This window comes from Symphalangus syndactylus, chromosome 19 (assembly GCF_028878055.3).
Source record: "Symphalangus syndactylus isolate Jambi chromosome 19, NHGRI_mSymSyn1-v2.1_pri, whole genome shotgun sequence".
Lineage (NCBI taxonomy): Eukaryota > Metazoa > Chordata > Mammalia > Primates > Hylobatidae > Symphalangus > Symphalangus syndactylus.
In genome coordinates, this window is record NC_072434.2 from 86,801,937 (window position 1) to 86,825,786 (window position 23,850).

The 23,850-nt window shown below is 41.6% G+C and overlaps 1 protein-coding gene across 2 annotated transcripts in view; it reads right to left on the reverse strand.

The window, feature by feature from the left end:
- Nucleotides 1-23,850, reverse strand: part of PLD5 (phospholipase D family member 5) — a 438,248-nt gene that overhangs the window by 352,741 nt on the left and 61,657 nt on the right. The window contains exon 1 of one of the 2 annotated variants that reach the window (XM_055233751.2): nt 16,558-16,891. The exons of the other annotated variant lie outside the window; for it this stretch is intronic. Within the exon in view, the coding sequence (XP_055089726.1) occupies nt 16,558-16,560 (3 nt within the window). The 5' untranslated portion in view covers nt 16,561-16,891. Of the gene's footprint in view, nt 1-16,557; nt 16,892-23,850 lie in introns of those variants that run through there. 2 annotated transcript variants of the gene reach the window in all.

The following is a 23,850-nucleotide window of genomic DNA, read 5'->3' on the forward strand; positions in this document are numbered from 1 at the left end:
AGACACTCCTTGTGAAGCCTAATGGACCACACCGTAATATGGGAGGGGCCTTCATTCACACACCTGTGTGGTCTCTGTCCCTGCTCAGTGCTCATAAATGGAAGGTGTGTCTTTAGAAATCTGTTGTCTAAAGCTGGGGCTTAAAGCCACCGACAGATTTCTGAGACCTTTATCCACAAGACACACAGGTGTAAGTACAACCACATAGGAGCCGATGAAATTCTCCTCTTTATCCAAGACAAGCGCTGGAAGACTCCCCTGGCATAAAGCCTAGGAGGCTGTTGAGTGTTGGAGGTCACGTGGGTAGGCACCATCACTGCCCTCTTGGGCATTTTTGTCCATTTTTCCCAATTAGATTTGTGATGTGGGAAGGCCAAATGGAAAACCACAGGGGAAAAGCTACAGGAAGAAAAACAAAAAGAAAAAAAAAGCCAAAGAGACAAAAGGCAGACTTTCACAGGAAAATGTGGCCATTTAAAATGAGACCAAGAGATACAGAGATGGAATTTTTCGGATTTAAAATCACCCTCGGAATCCTGCCAGCTTGACATGGTGCCTCTCTCATTCCCATGTCAAAGTTTCTGTGGCAGATGGCAAGGAGCACAATGACCCAAAAATGTCAACCCTTTTTTCTTATAATAAAGAGAAGCTATTGAAAATACACAAAACAGTAGAGGGGAAAAAAAGCAAAAAGGAACTGCCTGAGAGCCCTTATTCTGCAGGAATGGGGCAATACGTTCTGGTCCCCTGAAGTTCTGATTCTTTCATAAAACATAGCTTATGCTCAACAACGCTCAATAGAGGGTTTTCAAGTAAAATTTTCTTAAAATTGTTCAGTTGGTTTGTTTTGGGGGAAGATGTTCCATGCACATTGCAAAAACCACACAAGTATTAAATATATAGTGAAAAGTAGGTGTCTCTGTCTCACCCTTGAAATAATTCCCCTCTCAGGACAGCCATTCTTGCCAGGCTTTTGTGCACTGCTAGGAACTCATATTTAATCTTAGGATAGAGAAATAGATATGTTTGTGCTGGCTCCCTTTTTATGCAAATACAGCAATCTAAACATATTGTTCTGCACCTTATTTTTTCCACTTAATATATTGAGGATATTGTTCTGTAGTTATTCATCTATTTATTCATTCATTCAATAAATATTTATTGAATACCCACTATGAGCAATGCATTGACCTAGACATTTGGCGCAGCAGTGAACAAACTAATGTCTTTGCTCTGGAGAAGCTAATGCTTAGTAGAGGGGATCACAGGACAAATCAGGGTCCAATAAATATGTACTATGTCTGATGGTAATATGTATTATTCTAAAAACTTAAAGCAGGGTATGGGGAGGGGGAAGCTTGCTTTATGTGAGGACATTTTGGTAGTGACCTCAAGACAAGATCATGCAGCTATTAGAGGGGAATCGCCCAGACAGAAGAAAAGCACATGCAGAGGTCCTGAGACCTCTGAGGAGCAGGAGGTCACCATGACTGCCATGGAGTAAGTAAGGGAGAGTGATAGAAAATGAGGTCAGAGAAGGAGGAGGAAGGCAGATTACATGGGCTCTTGCAGCCTCTGGTCAAACATTTGGCTTTTACTCTAAGATGGAAAGCTGCTAGTGAGTCAAGAGTAGAGGAGGGACCTACAAGATGTACATTTCAGAAGACTGATCATTCTGACTGCTATGCTAAGAAGCTGCAGGCAGCAAGGCTGGAAACAAGGAGACCCATTAGCACACAGTTACCACAGTGTAGGCAGAAGGTGATGCTGGCATGGACCAGTGTCGGTAGAAATGGTGGATGGTGGTCAGTTTCTGGATACCTCATGAATGTTGGGCTGCCAAGAATTGCTGATGGACTGCATGTCAGGAGTGGAAGAGAAGAGCCAAGAAGACTTTGCTTTCTAAGCCTGAGCTACTGAAAAGAGAGAGTTGTTATTTACTGAAATGGGAAAAGCAAGCCTGGGACAGGAGAGGCGATCAACACATTCTTTTAGACATGGTGGGTTTGATCTGCCTAGCAGAGCTCCACGTGGAAATGCCAAGGAGGCTATAGATACATGAGTCAGGAAGCAATGAAGAGGCTGGGGAGGGGGATACCTATGTAGGAGCTGTCATCATATAGATGGTGTTCTGAGACATGAATTCATTGTCATATGTTACCTATGGTCTATTCAGACTTCCCTTGTTTTATTTAATTTATTTTTTGAGATAGAGTCTCACTCTGTCACCCAGGCTGGAGTGCAGTGGTGCGATCTCAGCTCACTGCAGCCTCCACCTCCCGGGTTCACGTCATTCTCCTGCCTCAGCCTCCCAAGTAGCTGGGACTACAGGTGCCCACCACCACACCCAGCTAATTTTTTGTATTTTTAGTAGAGACAGGGTTTCACCATTTTAGCCAGGATGGTCTTGATCTCCTGACCTCGTGATCTGCCCACCTAGGCCTCCCAATTTAATTTTATCTTATTAAAGTTCAGGGTACATGTGAAGGATGTGCAGGTTTGTTACATAGGTAAACATTTACCATGGTGGTTTGCAGCACCTATCAACCCATCACCTAAGTATTAAGCCCGTATGCATTAGCTACTTTTCCTGATGCTCTCCCCTCCTCACTCCCCAGCCCTTTTTTTTTAAACAGCTGCACAATAAGATGTTTATATTAAATTGAAATGAAGATAACTGCTTTGACAAAAAGTCTGAACACACAGTACAGTTAGTCGATCCAAAGTATTCATGGATTTCCTATTTGCGAATTCACCTACTTGCTAAAATTTTTTGTAACCCTAAAATTGATACTCACAGGGCTTTGATGGTCATTTGCAGTCATGTGCAGAGTGGTGAAAAATCCGAGTCCCCAGTGCATGCTCTCCCAGTTGAGGTCAAACAAGGTGACACTCTGCTCTCTCGTTTCAGCTCGGCTGCCATAATCTTTTTGTGATCTATTAGAATGCTAAAACCACAAGGCCTTAGCATCTGTGTGCTTTTTGTTGGTAATTACACTGTTTAAAATGCCCCCCAGGTGTAGCATTGAAGTGTGTATAATGTTCCTAAATGCCAGGAGGCTGTGATGTGCCTTATGGAGAAAACATGTGTTTTAGATAAGCTTTGTTCAGGCCTAAGTTATAGCACTGTTGGCTGTGAGTTCAGTGTTAATGAATCAACAATACATGTCAAATAAGGTGTCTTTAAACAGAAACACACATAAAACAAGGTTATGTATTGACCAGCTGAAAAAAATGTTGTGACCAGAGGCTCAGAGAAGCCTAGCCTTGTATTTCCTAAAAGAGCAATGGGTGAGCATCCACTAATTCAGTGTTCATGGTGACTTTATGGAATGTAACTGCTAGAAGTAATGAGAATGTACTTACTTTTAGTTCTTTTCTACCTTCGACATGGGAAGCATAAGATTAAAGTTACTTTAGCTAAATCATCTACCACTACTCTATGCCTTCAAGTAGAACCTCATAGAAACCAACCCAGAAAGGTAAGGCTCTGACTTACTTATAAAAAGTAGTAGAGAAAGAAAAAACTCCATTCACAAGTGCAATGACCTGCACACAGTGGATCCTCAAAAAATGTCTGACAACTTTCAAAACCCATTAGAGTATCCACTAGCCTTCCCTATCAGAAAAGTATTCTTGTGTCTTACCCAAATCCCCAGTGCAATTGAAACCCCACCCCCTCTTTCTGTTCACGGTAGTAATGGAAACTTGTTGGTCACCAGCTTCTGCTATAACAATCCTTCAGACACTCAAACGCATATTAAATCACTCTATGCTTCTCCATTTCCAAAGTAAAATAATCCCATTTACTTTAACATTTCTTTCATAGGTCTTATTTTTCATCCTCTTATCATCTAAATGGCATTCATTCCACTTGGAAAGGCAATCACATCATTCTTTTTGCCCTGTTAAAAAATCCATTCAGAATTGCAATTTTCATCTCCTCGTCTCCAGAGTCCACATGCCTGTCATAAATGTTTAACTGGTAGGGTCATTTTATATCAAGATCTCCGTGAGCAACTGTTTTAATATGTAATTGTTCTTAGAATTCACCTTTTAAAAAAAGTTTGATCCTTACAACAAAACTATGTTAATTATTAAAGACAATAGCTCAAATTCACAGACCCAAAAACCTTTCTATCCAAAGGACACAGACAAAAAAGTACAACTGAACAACTGAAGACAATCAGCCTATACATGCAAGCTAATTATAAAGAGATTTGATGTTTATTGAGCTAAGTTTTTAGAATACGCTCACCTTAAGGGGTTAAGGATTTAGATACAAGCTCATGTGCCATTTGCTTTAAGTTCTAGTTGGCAATGTGTCTTGTCACTGCCTTACTGTTCAAATTTTGAAAAACAAAATCTTGCAGTTTAGACCATCAAGAGGTTGCACCATGTTCTACCGACCACCACAGAAGCAAATATTTCTATTACATTTAATATTCTAAGACATTTTCTAAAAGTTAGTCTAGAAATTTAAAAGAACAAAAAGAAGCCTCTTGGAATTATGGATTTGGATTATGAGGCTAAACCATTAGACAACGTATGGTTAGACAAAGCAAGGGAGAATGGGGTATCAGGGCGCCAAACCAGGGGTCCTGAAAGTTGAACCCCTTTGTCAGAGGTTTATATGTGATCTCGATTAGTCACTTTACCTTCTGGGACCTAAGTATCTTCAAGAAGGGGAGGTACAAGATGATCTGTAAGATCTCTACTGTTTCAAAATTCTGTGCTTAAAGAGAGCACAATTAGTTGGGACTGGAGGGATACCAGTGATGGCACAAATCACACACGTTTAAATCGAAAGTAACTGGGGTGGATCGGTATTATATTGGCACGTCCCACACACGCCTCTCTTTAGGGCCTACTAAGTGACCAGCAGATTTTATGACAATGGCACCCACCTCCTGCCAAAGAAGTGATGCCCTGCAGTTCACTCCTTCTCATCCTTTACCTTCCTATCTCTGCTCTGTAAGAATTTAGTTTACAGGGCGGGCACGGTGGCTCACACCTGTAATCCCAGCACTTTGGGAAGCCGAGATGGGCGGATCACCTGAGGTCAGGAGTTCAAGACCAGCCTGGCCAACATGGAAAAACCCTGTCTCTACTAAAAATACAAAAATTAGCCAGGTGTGGTGGTATGCGCCTGTAGTCCCAGCTACTAGGGTGGCTGAGGTAGAATTGCTTGAACCTGGGAGGCAGAGTTGCAGATTCAGCCACTGTACTCCAGCCTGGGCAACAGAGCAAGTTTTCATCTCAAAAAAAAAAAAAAAAAAAAAAAAAAAAAAAAAAAAAAAAAAAAATTTAGTTTACAAACATCTAAGTAAGCACTTACTACGTGTCAGCTTCATCAATATCCTAAGTGTTTCATAAATATTAACTCATTTAATCCTCATGTCACCCTTTGAACTAGCTATGATTATAAACAAACTGAGGCTTAGAGAAGTGAAGAAACAGGCCCAAGATCACATCGTACAAAGTGCCTGGCAGAGCTCAGTGCATGTTCTCACCCTGTGCTGCTGTGTAAGATCCGGAGTTGTTAAGCAATAAACGGTGCTATCATAGAGGAGCATTACCTCTTCCTTTCATTTTAAAACTTTGCACTTGTTTCTTCCCTTCCCATTTTTTACCTTTACAGGAGTCTAAGTTTTCATTTATTCCACTGGTTGCAAAATAGTAAAGAGGGTTGCAAGAGTTTTGGGGCATTCATAGATATCCTTGATTATGGTGCCTGATACTAACAAGTAACTTTTTAAAAGTCCCCAAACTCTCCTCTGGATGCACAAGGTATATGAGGTTCACTTGGAGGTAATCTCTAGTCAGGGATGACATGACAGCATGTATGGTTGTTGCAAATTAGAAATTTTTTTTTTTTTTTTTTTTTTTTTTTTTTTTTTTTTGAGATGGAGTCTCTCGCTGTTGCCCAGGCTGGAGTGTAGTGGTGCAATCTTGGCTCACTGCAACCTCTGCCTCCCAGGTTCAAGCAATTCTCCTGCCTCAGTCTCCCAAATAGCTAGGACTACAGGCCTGAGCTGCCATGCCTGGCTAATTTTTGTTTTTTTTTTTTTTTTTTTTGAGATGGAGTTTCGCTCTTGTCACCCAGGTTGGAGTGTAATGGTGTGATCCTGGATCACTGCAACCTCCGCCTCCTGGGTTCAAGAGACTCTCCTGCCTCAGCCTCCTGCGTACTCGGATTACCGGCACACATCACCACGCCCAGCTAATTTTTGTATTTTTAGTAGAGACGGGGTTTCTCCATGTTGGCCAGGTTGGTCTCGAACTCCTGACCTTGTCCCTCCCAAAGTGTTGGGATTACAGGCGTGAGCTACGGTGCCTAGCCTTTCGGAATTTTTAAACATTTGCAGAAGTAGTATTTTGGAACAGGTTTAGAAAGGGAGTCAGGGTGCTGTCCTAGGTTTCTGCAATTTTCCTGTATCCTCCTTTAATTGATAATTAGTTTCCTACTTTCAGAATTTAACCAACAATCCCTGTTTAGGAGTCAAAAGCTATGCTCCATTCAAAGTCTGGTTTACAGCCAGCTGCCCCTTCCCCAGGTTGTCGCTCTTATCACCCTGTTAATTTCCTCCATTGCACTTATCTCAATATGTATATTTCTGTTTTCTTCACATGCTTATTGTCTAGTTCTCTCATGTTTGTTTGCATGTTTATTTTTAGTTTCTTGGTTGCCACTGTATCCCCACCACCTGGCATAGCGCTTAAGACCTACCAGGGACTAGATAAAATCAAGGTACCTCACTCACTGCTTAACAAATAGATCAAAATGTAGACTGGCTCAAAGACAAGCAAAGTTCATTTCTTGTTCACGAAGAGTCCAAGTCAATTGCACGTGGGGAAGGAGCAGAAGAAGGGGGCTTTGTTCAACAAGGTCATTCGGAGACTGATGCTGATGGTGATCTTTGCCATCTTCAACTCATGGCTTCCAAGTAACCTTGGCCATTCCGGGTTTCCCATTCATCCAGCAGAATGGGAAAAGGCATGGAGGCACATTCATGGGAAGTTTTTATGAGTAGGCCTGGAAGGAGCCCACATCACATCTGCCTGCATGTGGTTGGCCTGACCCTGATCTCAGGCACTAGCGGGAAAATGAAGTTTAGCCGTGTGTCCAGGAAAAAGAGAAGAGCACAGAATCTGGTGAACAGCTAGCAGTCCATAAATATCTACTGGAGAATAAATGTGAGGGAAGCCAGAGAGGAAGAAAGGAAGGCGTTTACAATCAAGTTGACAGATGATGACTTTCTGCAGAAATGGCTGCTCTATCTGGCCATCCAATTTTCCGTGAAGCACACTATGGACTGCAGGTATAAACGAATGCATTTGTCTCGTCTTCCTCTGGATTGAAAACTCCATGAAATCGGGAGCTTTCTGTTAAACTCCAGTTTCCCAGAATAAGGGTCACACCTGCAATAAGTGCTAAATAAATGTGTGAGAACGAAACGAAACAAAACAAAATCCTCCTGCTCCACAAGTATTAAGAGAAAGAGAAACAGGGACAGTATAAGCCGCAAGCCGTGGAAAGTTCTCCACTGGCCAAGGTTCAGTTTGGGAAACTCCAAATTACAGTTAGGTACTAAATACCTCCTGGGTGCTGAGCCCAGTGTTGGGTGTTCTTGTATATATTTCAGTCCTTTAAATATCACCGTACATAATAGTTGGCAACACTTAACACATAGAATAGGGGATAAATGAGCTCCTTTCCTAAGATATTGGCAAGCAGAAGGAGTTACAGGATATAGCTCAATCTGAGATAAACTAGACAATTACTTGAAACATTCCTTAATAAAAGGAATTTTAGCTTTTTTCAGACAGATATTTCTATTCATCCATTTTTAGGCAGTAGCATGATTTCGAGTCACCCTGGCGGAAGGGAATAAGGTTTGGTTTCGCCAAGCATGTGGGAGCCTGAAAGTTGGTTGCTGGTCACAGGAATTAATTGGGACCAGCCGACAATGTTGTTCTAAGTTGTGGGGTTGGAATGACCCCTTAGAATGCTGGGCAGGGCAGGCTACACCCCACCTAACTGTAGTTCCTAAATCATCAGTGCTTGATGCAGAATAATTAAAGACCGAGCATGATTCACATGAGTCTGTATTGAAAACTGATCAGGTATAGATTGTAATCCATTTATCAACATCTAATGCAGTTAACCAATTTTGAGGGCCAAGCAGATCATATGAAGAGCAAAATTGTATACAGTGTCCTTGCCCTGCAAAGGGCCCAGCCCCAGAATCACAGAGATTTTAGCTAAAAGGGATCTGAGATACAAGACACCTGCTAGCTTGAGAAACTCATCCACGGACTTCTCTTCCTCCTCTTCCAGCCTTCTTAACTCACAGACTAAACACAGTCCACATGCTGAGCACAGAACACTATGTTTTTTCTGAAAACACTCATCGCTCCCTCTCCCTCACTCCGCCTCCTCCTACTACTCTGTCCATTACTTTCCTTCACACTTTCAAAATCAGGTCATTCACCCCCTTGATACTGTATGAGTGAAATACAAAGAGAACCTGATTGGGCGATTGCTTAAATTTGTATGTACAAAGATGCCCATTCAGCATTATTATAAATAGTAATTTGGAAGGAAAATTGGAAAAGCATCCATGTCCATTATAATGATGAGTCACATTTATGTGAGTTGTATTTATTGGTATGGAACAATAGCTATAATAAATTAAGTTGAAAAAAATCAGGACTAAGCAGAATGTATAATATTCACTGTTTGTTTCAACAAATATGACATGTGCTATGCACGGTGCTAGCCATCAAGAGTACAATAGGATAATAGTATGAATAATAACAATTTAAAATAGTAATAAGTGCTATGAAGCAAAATGCAGGATACTATGAGTATATAATTGATGAAAGATTTAACCTACTGCCATTAGTAAAAAGGTGTGGGGAATGCGTTTAGTATGTGTGTGTGTTATGTGTTTAGTGTGTGTGTGGATGTATGAAAAAGGCTAGATTATATATCTCTCTACATAAAATCAACAGTTGTTAGCCCTAAATGGTTTCACTTATCTTTTCTTTTCACCATGTTATGAATCTTCCGAAATTACCATGTGTTTCTTTAGTAGTCAGAAAAAAACAAACTTTAAAAAAAATTAATTTGGCTTACTAAGCTTGTCTTAGCTTCCTCAGTCATAAGTCAGATTTAGAGTTATCAGCCCTTTTTCATTTTCCCTTAAGATGAAATAAGAATTTCTATTTCCTGAATTTAGAGTGCATAAGGATATATATTACTTTTGCACATTTTAAAGTAACAGTAACAGAAAGCTTTGGGGAAAAGGAGTCAGACAGACACCTCTTTTCCCTAGGAACATGGTGGGCCATCCTAGGCAGGAGAGCCACCGAGCCCACCTTCTGCCAGAGCCCAAGAGGTCTCACCGTTGTATTTGGCAACTCTTTAAAATGGATCCTCTGCCAAAGTTGAAGCATCAGGTATATCTCAATGTGAAAGACCTAGGAAGGCTATTACATTATTTCTGATTAAAATTATTCCTTACAAAGATAAACAGAAAGTTAACTGACATATTTTTAATCTGTGCTATTTATAATTTATCTCTGCTATTTGCAACTGTTTCCAGTACATTTAGTAGCTCAGCTGTAAGCTTCTGTATAAAGCAAAGAGTGAAGCATTCTTTCTGCCACCTCTTGCTGACAACTTAAGAGCAGCTCTCATGGGAGCACAGAACTCTTCCCCACGAAGGGCACAAAGTATCTAGGGCATGGACTCGGTTGCCCAGTGATTTAAAAAATACCCTGGCCGATGCCCATCATAAGACATTCCAAGAGCATGTCCAAAGACATTCTAAAGTACCAGAGTTCCTTAAAAAATGCTTATATGTTTTTTTGTAAACTTCACATACCTATTGTCATGAAAAACTCAAATAAGAATAAAAAGAACGAAGAAGTTCTAAAACAGCTCTCAGATTCCACCACTGCTAGTAGTGTGGTGAGCATGTGCCTCAAAATTTCCATCTACGTGCAGCATCCAGGTATTACAGCCACTAGATCCATGGAGGTACTGTTACGTAAATGGGATTATTCGCTTCTTTTTTTAAAACAAAAAATAAAGAAGGGTATTTAAAGCTGAAAAATAAGCAGATCTTGATTAGGAATTCTAAATCAGGATCACGAGATGCCACATGATGGCTTGGGGAACCAGCGATGTTCTATTCTTTGAGCGGGGTGCTAATTACAAGACTGTGTTCATTTTGCAAAAATGTGAGCTGTACATTTACGATTTGTGCACTTTTTCAGTTTTTATGTTATCTTAAAGTTTTTTAACTTAAAAACCCCTGATTAAGTAAGTCAACACTCCATACAAAGAAGAGACGCAGGGAAAGGAAACACTTATAATCCTAAACTAGTAAAATCAATTTGTGTGCAGTATTGAATTTTCAGTATCTTAAGAAATTAATCCATTATTCATTCATGCACTTTCACACAAATTTGAGAGGCAGTTCTTCTAAGTCCTAGATTGGATAAATGGGTATTCCTTATTCTTCAGTGGTTTTAAACTTAAGTTGTAAACACAGTTCTGCAAGGAATCTCCACGCCGAATAAACAAAAATTGGGGAAGCCCTAGGTGTAGCAACATTGCAATATAGCCTGCCATCGCTATGACAGAACATGTAAGCTAACAAAGCCATACTTTCTATGAACTTATTAAATCAGCCAAAGTGTCCACCAGAAATATTAAATCCAATGGATAAGGCTGAAGTTAGTTAAAAAGTGAGATTTAAGTATATACGGATGTGATTCTCCCCTTTTCCCTATCAGGTATTTTATTTCTTAAGACACTTTTATATATTAAATATATTTCATATTTTGTTTTTGTTATTGAAAACAAAATAAGCACAGTGGTAAAATAAAAGGGGAAATTAAGCACTTTTGCAACACAAGCTATAAATCCAAACATGGCAAATTTCAGAATGCAAACAACAAATTTCTCCAAATAGATATGCTGTCCTTATATCTATGTGTAATAGAGGGAGGGCCACATCAAGGAAGGTGAATTGGTTGGTGAGTCTTAGGGAGTCTGAGCACTTCACAGAGCCAGTAAGCAGATGCCCAGAGCTGAGTCCTTAGGAGTCCAGGATGTGAACTGGGAAGATTATCCACCTACTGGATGGCTAAATCCAAGGAGTAAGATGAGAAGTTAGAGATGAAGTACAAAAGCAAAAAGTAATGAATGAGGAGTGTTGAAACATGAAAATGGAAAGGAAGGAAGAGTGAACGTAAACTGTATCATAGCTTAACCTGAAGCACCTAAGAAAGTTTTGATATTATTCTTGAGTCTACATTTATAGGAGGGCATTTAAAGTTGCAGTCGAGGCTATCAACGTGAACCTCACCACTTCTTTTGTAATCTTATGAGCATCTCTCCAGAGACTTCCTCCCTCTCAAACCTATTTAATTTCTAGGCAATGGAGCTAATTAGCTTATTTATCCTAGGTCTTCTATCTATTGCATTGATTTTATTATCAACATCAGACTTGATTGGCCACCACATCAACGGTATTTTCTCTAGCATCCCCTGTATAGTGGCTTTTGTGTCTTCTCACCTAACGGGACCTGTGCAGCGTCCATCAGGAACCATCAGTATCCAGGAGGCTGAACAATGGATACAAATTTGAACAGAACTCATATTTGCTTATTTTAAGCTTTGCACTTCCTGTAGCCCATCAAGAGTAATTCCTTCCTATAAGACCACAGCAAAATGAATGAGATTACTCATCTTCATTATATTGTTGGTATGTGTAATTCATAATTTCTAATGCTCTTGACACCATCTTCAAGGAGAAACTCAAAGCCAACCAACACATTCAATTTCCCAAAAACTTGTCACCACAATACTTTTTTTTCCAACAAATAGCATCTTAGATCCACCCTATTAATAAAATCACTCATACCTTTATTCTGTGTGCTTTAGTTTTCAAGGACCGGAGAAGACGGAGGTATTTTGTATGCACTCATTCTCCTCTGCATATTTCTATTCATTTGATCAATGTGGTTACAGGTTATCAATGATCAAGAAAATGGCACTGTAGCCATTAGTAATTTCTAACTATATCTAATTTGTCCTCACTCATTACCGTCAAACTTCTGAAACCTGTGGACATAGGAATATAGGTGCATGTAACCTCCTCTGATCCTCTAGATCCATCTTCTCCTCAGGAACATAATCAAAAGCGTACTTTATACAAATAATATATATTTATTCATTCAACACCATATAAACCTACTATGTGAAAGGCACTGCTGTGGTATGAATATTTGTTTCCCCCACCTCCCAAACTCATTTGTTGAACCCTAATCCCCAGTGTGATAGTATTAGAAGGTAGGGCATGTGGAAGGTGATGAGGTCTTGAAGGCTCTGCCGTCACTAATCAAATTAGTGCCCTTATAAAAGAGACATCAGAGAGCTATCAAGCTCATTCTACCGTGTGAACACACAGCGAGAAGGCATCATCTATTAAGCAGAGAGTTGGCCCTCACCAGACACCAAATCTGCTAAAACCATGATCTTGGATTTCCCAGTTTCTATGAGAAATTAATTTCCGTTGTTTGTTTGTTTGCTTTTTGAGACAGTCTTGCTCTGTCCTCCAGGCTGGAGTGCAGTGGTACGATCTCAGTTCACTGCAACCTCTGCCTTCTGGGTTCAAGTGATTCTCCTGCCTCAGCCTCCCGAGTAGCTGTGATTACAGGTGCCCACCACCACACCGAGCTAATTTTTGTATTTTTAGTAGAGACAGGGTTTCACCACGTTCGCCAGGCTGGTCTCAAACCCCTGACTTCAGGCGATCAGCCCGCCTTGGCATCCCAAAGTGCTGAGATTACAGGCATGAGCCACTGCACCTGGCAAATTTCTGTTGTTTTTCTGTTATCCAGTCTGATGTGTTTTGTTAGAGCAGCCTGAACAGACTAAGACAGGTGGCATGCTAGGTAATGTACGAATTACAGTGCGGCGGGGGGGGGGGGGGGGTTATTCACTTTTTTTTTTTTCCAAGCTGCTTGCTTCAAATGCCAGGGTCATTTGCTTTCCTCTTTCACATTTCACCTCCAATCAGTGGCCAGTGCAGGTGGGTTTTCTTTTACCTCATCTCCTGCTTTATTTTCATTTTCTCTCTACCATTCTAATTTAAATCCATATCATCTTTTACCTAGATAATTTTTAAAGCTTCCTTCTAATTTTTCTCCTTGTCATGGTCTCCTAATTAAACATTCTGTTTTACACAAACATATTAACGTAATCTTCACAATGACCCAGTGGAGGTAAGAATCATTATTCCCATTTTCCAGAGAAGCAAGCTAAGAATTAAAAAGGTTTTAAAATTACTGTCCAAAATCACACAATAAGCGTGTAACACAGAAATTTAACTCCCTCCCTGACTTCACCACTATGCAATCTATGCATATAACAAATTTATACTTACACCTCATAAATTTATACCAATAAAAAACTAAAATGAAGAAAAATAAAGAACGCTGCGTGTGGTGACTCATGCCTGTAATCCCAGCACTTTGGGAGGCTGAGGCAGGCAGATCACTTGAGGCCAGGAGTTCAAGGCCAATCTGACCAACATGGTAAAACCCTCTGAAAAATACAAAAAGTAGCTGAGTGTGGTGGTGCATGCCTGTAGTCCCAGCTACTCAGGAGGCTGAGACATGAGAATCACTTGAACCTTAGATGTGGAGGTTGCAGTGAGCCGAGATCGCGCCACTGCACTTCAGCCTGGGTGGCCTGGGTGACAGAATGAGATTCTATCCAAAAAGAAAAAAGAAATTTAACTCCCTGTCTGCGCAACTTTATACCCTCTTTCCATACATTAGACTGGCTCCCAGTTAGACACAGCTGTTTAAGGGAAATTGGTCAGAGTGGGAACAGAAGGTGTTCATGAGCAAATGACAAAGCAACTAAAACACGTGACATTGGGGAGGAAGAACAGGAATAGAGAAATGTCAAAGGTGAGTTGAAATTTCGAGGCTGGGGCACTGAAAGTTTCTGCAACTTGTTGTCAGGCACCCGTCTGCTCTCTGCCTCTCTACTTTGAAAGGCTGTATGAGGAGGTGGTTTCAGGAGTGAGGGCCCGAGAGCCAGTAGCCATTTACTCCTACCCTGGCATTACCCCTCACCCGCTGTGTGCCCTTCAGAAAGCATAGAACTCCATGTGCCTGACCTCAATGCAACAGGGGTAGTAATGTCAAAATACGTATTTCAAAGCAAGAATGGGGATTACTAAAGGGTTGAAGACACTCAGCACGTAGCATGTTATGTCCTCGCTATTTGTAAAATATTGAGAACAGCTACACATTTTCCTCACTTTGAAATAACTTAAAAGTCATCTGCAATTATGTAATATGGACTTAATTATTTGCATTCCCTTTAAATTTGTAAATAAAATTTAAAAAGTAATGAGAGGCCAGAACGCAAGCTGGGCTGGCTTATTTGGTATAACATCTAGCAAGTTCTGACACGCTCCTGACTCTAATGAGGTCAAGGAGAGTGTTTTAAACACAGTGAGTGTCTTTTATCCTGGGTAAGATAACTGATCACATTTGCATGAGGAGAAACCAGATTGGTTTCCTTTTCATCATGGAAAGGATTTAATGAAAATCCAATCTATAGATTCACTCCTCTTCCAGTCAGTGGTCTCTTACTCACTAAAATGAAAGGTGAAATACTGCTGCCTAGGCAAAAGCGAGGTGGTCAGAATGCCTTCCCTGTTCAATTGTTGCCATTTTAGTGTATGTCATTAAGAACAGCTCACTTAGACCAAAGCTTTTATTTTAATGTAAAACTGGGTACTTTTTCCCCAACCTTTTAAACAGTACTTCATGAAAATAACCAGAGGATGGCCTGAATGTAAACAGCTTACAGTCACTCTTAGTTCCCACCGCACCCTCCCACAACTCCAAAGGAAAGTTCACTCTCTTCGAAGGTCTGTACGCTTTCATCAGATTGTACTTCAATGATCTCAGCCCTTGACCTGCTCCTCATTTCTCCCTGAATACTGTAAAAGAATATCACTATGAGTATGTTTACGCTCACGCTTAAAGTGTGCTGGTGCGAGAGGGACTCTGCATTTCAGCCCGGCCCTTTATCATCCTTAAAGGAATGTTCTCATGCTAATGAAGGGAAGGAAGGAATGCTTCTGCCTCAAGCATTCAGGCAAAACATTCCGAAGCACTCAGAGTCCCCTTTAATCCTCATGCTAGATATGTGGATTATTTATATATTTTTACCCATCCTAAGGAGAAACAGTTTATTTTGACTTCTCAACAGGTAAGAACTGCTCAAATGGATGAGATGATAAAAGGTACCAGGTGTCACCTAAAGAGGGAAAAATCTGACCTTTGTCTTGGCAGCAGTTTCTCTGGTCTGTGTCCCTATGAATGATCTAGGGATGGTGTGTGAAGGCAGGGAATGAGATGAATGATTCTCATAGATCTGGTTTCCAATTTCCCTCTTTCTGAGTTGTTAGAAAGGCAAACTCACTTCTAAAAATTCCCAATCCTCCCTTCATCACCAGTCTCTTCATTCATCTGGATTATAAACAGAAAAATCATTTCCCACACATCAGCTGTGCAGTCAAATAAGTATATTTCAGGCATTCTCTCTCAACAGTAATAGGCTTTATTTTCTTCTCAATGATATGTAATCCTATTTATTATCAATGTCCTTTGTCCGTTAATCCTTTCGAGAAAATGTTTAGTGGCCCCATTGTTGCACGCCAGTTCTTCCCCCCATCTCCCGTGTTTTCCTCCTTGTATCATGGGTGATTGGGAGGAGACACTTGGAAAAGACACCCAGAGAGCAGAGGCCAAGAGATAAGCACATTGTCACTTCCACGGTGAATTCTAAAGCCTCATCTAAAGACCTCACGTTTACGTTAAGGATCACCTCATCCTGGCAATATTTGCTTTACTGGATTGAATCAAACTTCCTCCAAAGTCAGATCGTTTTTTCTTTGAAAACTTGGGTTCCTGTTGTTACTGCCTATGATAGTTTCAAAAGAAAAACAAATCACGTGGAAGTTTTCTCTAGTAATGCCTAATGCCTCTAGTAAACAGTGAAGCTCACAGAACAGTGACAATTCAAAGCAAGCTGCTTAAGGATGAATGGATTTGTACCCCCACACAAACATATCGAGAAAACAAACTATTTCTTTGAAGAATCTCATGGAAATTACAATTACTTTCAGAGGAAAGAGCACACTTCAGAGAATGCATTAATCGGGGTTTACATCTGAGGTCACCGTAGGACTGTCCTTCCCTGGCAGAGCCCAGCAAAGTCCTTATTAATTACAAGGCACCATTACCTCTGACATGAAAGGAATCATTTTTCAAAAAATCAGTGCTCTGGTGAAAAGAGTGTTCCTGCCCTTCTAATAAAAAAAGGACAGTGCCTCAGAGCTCAAGTGACTGTTCAGTCTCATGCTCCCAACAGCCATTTTCACCAGCAGAGGCTAAGAATTCTTTCCCAGGTAACAAACTAGGTCTGTAGAAAACTCCAGAGTTTCTTACCATTGCGACCAATCTTCCTTCCCTCCCTGCGGAGTCCAGCAGCCAGGAGCTGTCGCTGATGTGCTGCTTCCCACAGCCTCTGGAGCCTTTAGTGGCAGAGAATGTTTCATGTGGCACAAACGTATCACCACCGATTACATTTCAGTCCCTCAATTGCTGGCCTCAACGCTTTGGAAATCAGCCAAACTGAGCACGAAGAGAGAAAGGGCTGCAGCTTGCAATTTCAGAATTTCCCCCAGAATGTGCTCTTAAAAACGTAGGCCCCTCATTGAGCATTTAAGCAAGCACTGGGGACTGCTATGTTCAATTATGTTTCTCCCTCTTTTCCTGTTAAACTGAGAGGAGTTGTGTTGCTTGTGGAATGAAATGATAGCAAGATCTCAAGCTGACCCAGGGGAGGCAGGCACCGTGCCGGCGTCCACACACCTCCAACCTGAGCAGAAACGGCTGCAATTCCAGTCAGAGTAAAGGAGAATCCTGCCTAGACAAAGACGAGCGAAGAGGGGCAATGCTGACAAGCACTCCATGGTTACAGCAGCTCGGTCATCGGTGGGTGTTTGTTAAGTCCAGACTAAATCATGTGGCGTAGCGCTGTCAAATCTGAACAGGTGGAAAGAAAAGTTCTTTACTCATCAAGGCAGTGTAAGGTGCACAGCTTTAGCTTGAAGAGTATAATCAAAGTTCTTCAAATGCAGGGACCATGTCTTCTCAGATGCTTTAAATCTAGCCTGTGCTGCTCAATTATATTAAACCACGGGGCTCTTTGCTTTTCCTGCACTTTGGCCACGTTCTATCGTTTAAAAATTTATCTCAGAAGAATTCAATCACACAGCTAGCACACTGCAGCAGCTGAACCTCATCCAAAGCTCAGCCAGGACTCTTTAGAATAATAGTACACGTCAGCAAAAACACCTGTTGATTGCCAAATTGTTTACTTGCCTTTCCTTCACCACCTGTAAATTTCAGGAGGGCAGGTACCATGCTTCTTTTGTTCACATCTGCATCCTCAAGGCAGCATCTATTCCATTGTAGAATATTTACTAGCTGAGTTAATACATTGATCTCCCATTACTGTTGGAAATGTTGGCAAAGTCCCACAAATTGGTAAAATTCCTTTTGCTTGGAACCTGATTTGTTCCAGGCTTGGGTTGGGTTCCTTTTGTTATTGCTTTTCCTCTTATCAAAAAGGAAAAATTCACATCTTCTTGTATGGTTAGGCCTAGAAAGGGCAGGAATAACTTCCAGCAAAGCTAAATACTTGTTCTAGAGCAAATTCATCCCCAGGAATGTAATTCATGCTGATGGCCAAGGGTTCTGATTTCTTAGAAGAGTCCGTGGCATTTATCAGGCTTGATGGCATCAAGGAGTAGCTGTGAATCAACAGAGTCCCAGAAAAACACACACATTTTCACACCCTCTGGAAAAAGTCTTTTAGGATAGAGAAGCCAATATGGCGGGCAAATTAGGTGCCCACATGAGAGACATCTGGCCAAGATGTAGCTCAATGCTTGCATTGAGTAGGTTCTAGACACCCCTTTAAGGGGTTAAATGAATTCAGTAAGTGAATACTCTGAAACTCTGGAGTGTTTAACACTTGTCCCCAAGCTGGAATAAGCCAACATTGCCTAACGTGGATACTCAGTTCATCATCCCATCTTGAGGTCCTTTCTGTAGAAACACTCAGCCACATCGTTTTGACTCTTCCTTGGGCCATGCCCACTTATCCTTCTCCTCTCATGGGAAGAGGTGGCAACATCTACTGCAGTGTGACCAGGAAAAAAAGCATTGTCTGCTTTTTTCCATTAGCCTTTATATCTGTGCACAACAGAAATCCCCTACCACGGCATCAATGAAGCGTCTCCCTTTCTTCTATCTGTTCTTCAAGGTGCAGCGTTATTCTTTCCTCCTTCAGGAAGAGTTCCCTGATAGCCTCAACTTACAGCAATTTATCTTCTCTATGACTGTCACTCAACACTGTCCCAAGCATTCAACATTGAATCATACATTGTCTTCAGACACTTCTTGGATGCCACTGGTTATTTTATTGTTTATTTTTAGGTATCTTACCATCTAGCCAGATTGTAAACGTGTTATTCCTGTATCAAATTCTTTTTTTTTTTCTTTTTTTTTGAGAGGAGTGTTGCTTTGTTGCCCAGGCTGGAGTGCAGTGGCACGATCCTGGCTCACTGCAACTTCTGCCACCCAGGGTCAAGTGATTCTCCTGTCTCAGCCTCCCAAGCAGCTGGGATTACAGGTGCACGCTGCCATGCCTGGCTTATTTTTTGTATTTTAGTAGAGACAGGGCTTCACCGTGTTGTCAGGCTGGTCTCGAACTCCTGAGCTCAGGTGATCCACCCACCTCAGCCTCCCATCGTGCTAGGATTACAGGCTTGAGCCACTGCACCCAGTCTAAAATTCTTGAATGGCAACCTACTGGCTGTAAGGTAAAACTGAGACTACTCTCCATGGTATTTAAGGTCCTTCATGAAAGACCTCCTTAAAATTTCCTCTCCCACCATGTTCCCACTAGCACCTTATGCTTTAGTCACAAAGAACTCCTTGCAGTATCCTCAAATCACGGTGCTCACCAATACTTCTAGGCCTTTGCACACAAGATACTCCATTCCAGGAATGGTTTATATTGTTGTCCCCACGGGGGCTTCGGCTCAGTCCTCAATGTCTCAGTCCTCAATGTACCATCTCCCTTGATCCTCCCAATAGGGCTGAATGGCAAGCTGAAGGCCGGAAGTACATTAATCACGGGGGTGCACCATCCTTATGTCTGTGTCAGGGCCCTGCACAAATCTAAGCAGATGTAGAATCAGTGCTTTTTCTGCAGTGAAAAATGCTCATATAGTATACTGGCATTTTGGACTTTTTTTTTCAAATAAGTTAACCTAGTAGAAACAACAAGGGACTAGGAGGAAGGATTTCTGAATAATCATCTGCCTGTTGAGTCAACCAGGATTCTATTGATATGAAAAATTGTTTGGCACTTTTATGATCAAAATTGTTATGCTTTTCAGCTTGATCTTGTCAGAACACACTGAATTACAATCACCTCATTGATACCTGGCCTCACAAACCATCAGCAAGAAAGTTAGGAAGTTCTGGAGATTGAGAAGCAGGAAAAAACTTGGACTTTTCTATAAAATAGTAGTTTGTATACCTTCATTAAAAAATGTGGACATCCAGGCTGGGCACGATGACTCACGCCTATAATCCTAGCACTTTGGGAAGCTGAGGCGGGTAGATCGCTTGAGCCCAGGAGTTCCAGACCAGTCTAGGCAACATGGTAAAACTCCATCTCTACAAAAAATACAAAAATTAGCTTGGTGTAGTGGCGTGTGTCTGCAGTCCCAGTTACTCGGGAGGCTGAGATGGGCAGATGGCTTGAGCCCAGGAGGCAGAGGTTGCACTGAGCTGAGATTGCGCCACTGCACACCAGCCTGGGTGACAGAACAAGACCCTGCCCCCCACCCCGATGTGGACATTCGGAAAGCCATTCCTTTCCTCTGCACCCCCTAGGTCCTATCTTCCCACACACCCCTAACAACTAAAAATCCAGGTACAAGAATGAAAAAGTCTGAGACCAAGCAGGTAAAATGCTCAGCAGAAAGCTATTTCCACTCTTCTGAACACGGAAAAGTGAAAGGAAAAAGAAATCCCTTTACAAATTTCACGATTGTCAGAATGTTTGTGGCCCCCTCCACATTCGTATGTTGAAACCTAATCCCCAGCTTGATGGTGTTAGGAGGTGGTGTTTTTAGAAGGTGACAAGATCAAGAGAGAGGAGCCCTCGTGAACAGGATTAGTACTCTTCTCAAAGATGACCAAGGGAGATTGCTTGCTCTTCCCCCAGGTGAGGACACAGGGAGAAGCCACCATCTGGGAACCAGGAAGCAGGTCCTCCAGGCATCAAATCTGCCAGTGACTTGATCTGGGATTTCCAGCCTCCAGAATCGGCAGAAATGTTTCTTTGTTTGTAAGCTACCTAGTTTATGGTCATTTTGGTATAGCAGCCTAAATAGGCTAAGACAAAATGCATCTAAGTAATACCTATTTCATTTAGTGTTTTCTTATGAGCAAATCCATTTTATCTTTTTAATGAAATTTTTTATTGTACCTTTAGAAGATCTTTGAAATGCCTTTGAGAAGCCCAACAAGACATCATTACCTCCCTACACGGTGTATTCATTATTTGCCTGTTCAATATTTTCAAATGCTGGTCCTGCATTAACCAAAAGTGTACCTGCCATTCCAAAAAGTAGTCCCTAGAGACTGGAAGCTCCCTATGGCCACTGCGACACCCATTCCCTACTATCACAACTTAGGGCTCCCCTTTCTGATAGAATTTAGGGAAAATGAAGAGACATAGGCTCCTACTTATCACATAGCTGCAGAATGACACCTGTCCACCCCTCTCTCATAAAAGAACTGCGAAAAGTGTTGTGAACTGCTTATCTTTCTTTGTCTCTCCCATCACCAGTTTTAACCCCTAGTCCTATCTCCCCATACTGCCTATGTATTTTTGCCTGGCCATTGGATATGTTTAGCCTCACCCACTCCTTCTCAGCCTCACAGTTGCAGCTAATTCAGGCAGCAGGGCTAGGAGAGCTCAACATGCGCTGGTGATTAGAGACCCTTTGAAAGACTCACACGGACAAGATGATACTTTCAAATTTAACCTCAGGCTGGCTAAGGTGGCTCATGCCTGTAATCCCAGCACTTTGGGAGGCCAAGGTGGGCAGATCAGTTGAGGTCAGGAGTTCAAGACCAGCCTGGTCAGCATGGTGAGACCCCCGCCCGTCTCTACTAAAATTATAAAAATATTAGCCAGGTGTGGTGGCAGGCACCTGTAATCCTAGCTACTCCAGAAGCTGAGGCAGGAGAATCGCTTGAACCTGGGAGGCAGAGGCTGCAGCGAGCCGAGATCATACCATTGCACTCTAGCCTGGGCAACAGAGCAAGATTCTGTGTCAAAAAAAAAAAAGCAAATTTAATCTCAAGCAAACCCACTCAGTCTAAGAATCATAAAGCATGTAGGGATGCCTTTCAGCTTCTAATAGTGTTTCAAAGGTTTCTGTTTCAATAGACTTACATTGATGTTGGCAGAGAAAAAAATTAGGTCAAGGCACCAAGAAAGAGAAACTGTCACTTTCTAAAACCACCCAAGATTGCTAAGCATTTGCATATATGAAAAGAGACACAGGGGAAAACATATTTTATCCATAAAATGTTTACATTAATTTCTATTAAGGTATTATGAACTATGAAATCATAAAAGAGTTTCTAATGCTGAAAAGTGGCTGTAATCGAAAGGAAATTAAGGAGAGAGTGGTAAAATGTGAGTGCCCTTAAGTAGGGTAGCAGCTATTGTAGATCACAGTGTGTTCCAGGGTCTAAAATATCTAACAGAAAGCATGAAATGTGTTTCCCAGACAATCCTGAATTTCAGAGAGAGCTGACCGGATGCCCTGAATCTTTGCAGATCGTCACAGTTTACCCTTTCCGGTTCCATCCCTGGGACCATCTATTTCTTTTCTTCAGAGGTCAGGAATTATGTATGTGCCTGTTCTTCTTTTTCACCACAGGAGGGAGCCCCAGCACAATCAGGGTATAGTTCTCCAGCTTTTTCTCCAAGTGGAAAAATGACTTTTTAATCACCTGTTAAAAACATGGGCATAAATGCCTCCAAGCAGAGACGAATGTGATCAATCAATCGTTCAAAATAAGCTTCGGAAGCTGCCCTCCAGCTCAAACTGCTCAAGTTTTTCACATACATCTATGTGTGCATAGAGTGTGACTGTTACGTTTATTCTCTTTTACCTATTTTAATGCCAGAATTTGCAAATCATTTGAAAGGTTTTATTTAGATGAAGATAATCCAGATGCACATTCTAAGCATTAAGATACTTGATTTTTTAACTATGACTTTCATCACATGGAGCTCACTGGGTTGATTTATACCTGAATTAAAAGCAACCTGTAATTTATCTTCCACGCCCCAATGTTTTTGACATAAACGACTGCCCCAAGTAAGAAGTCTTCTGAAGCAGATTGCTGAAGAGATATAGTGATGGTGAAACAAGCAGCTTAATGAAGTGAACTCTCTTTATTAACCTTTGACCAAAGTCACACCTGTACCCGTTCCTCATTTCAGGTCTTACACACTTTAAAGGCAGCAGCCAGGTTTAGTTCTAATTTGCCTCCAAAGAATTCGGCGCAAGCCCGTTTAGAAAAGTGATTATCCTTCAATTTGTAGGCAATGAGGTAGGCGCTTATATGGGCTCCCAGAAGGCATCAATCAGATCATAGCACTTGTCCCAGAGGGGAGCTTCATGCCCAAATCAACACAGGAGCTCACTTTATATGGCATTTCTACAAGGCTGTGTAAGGTGTCTGAAAGTCAAATGCAGCTACAGCCATGAGGGAGAAAAGAGATCTGATCAACAGAATTGTCCCAAAGATGGTCCTTGAACCACAGTTACGTAAAGTTCCACTCTGTCCAGGCAGGTGTGCTACACCAGTTGTGGTGCGGGATAGAGCTGGGGTGGGGACAGAAGGGCCAGCTCCCCCCATGCCACTGTGCTCCGGGGCAGAGCCCTAGGAGTCCAGGATTCTAAATTTGAACCTGTACTTCCGGGACATTACAAAGAAATACTTCACAGGTAGGAGGATGGGAACATATTTTATTTAAGAGTGTGTCAGCTTGATTTATAAGCTTCATATATTTAGGTACATGGAATTTTCTCCTGACCCCAACCAAGGTTGGAGTGGATCTGTTCCCTTCCCTCCTTACTCTGCAAAAGCATGCATTAGTTTGGTTCCATTCAGTGACTCTGAGCTGGGTTTCTGAGGGGATGAGAACGGTACAGAGACCTTCAGATAAGGCTTGCTAGCCACTGGCTACAGGTGACGATTTACATTTAAGTTTTAATCAATTCAGATTAAATAAAATTTAAGATCCAGTTCCCTAGTCACACTAGCCGCATCTCGAATGCCCAAGGGTCCCATGTGGCCGGTGGCCACTGGACTGAAAGGCACACATTTAGAACATGTCCATCATTGCAGAACTTTCTACTGGACAGTGCTGCCCTAAAGAACTCTAAAAATAAAATAAAATCTGTTTAGATTTAAAGTGACTGAAACATCTGCAGGCTGAGTGCGCAAGTCAGCAAGCAAGTTCGCATATTTAGAATTACTGTGTGAGCTGTCCATGACTGGTATTAGGCATTACGAAAGGTACCATTTGTTTGGTGATGGTGTATATCAGAGACTGCAAACCGGCCA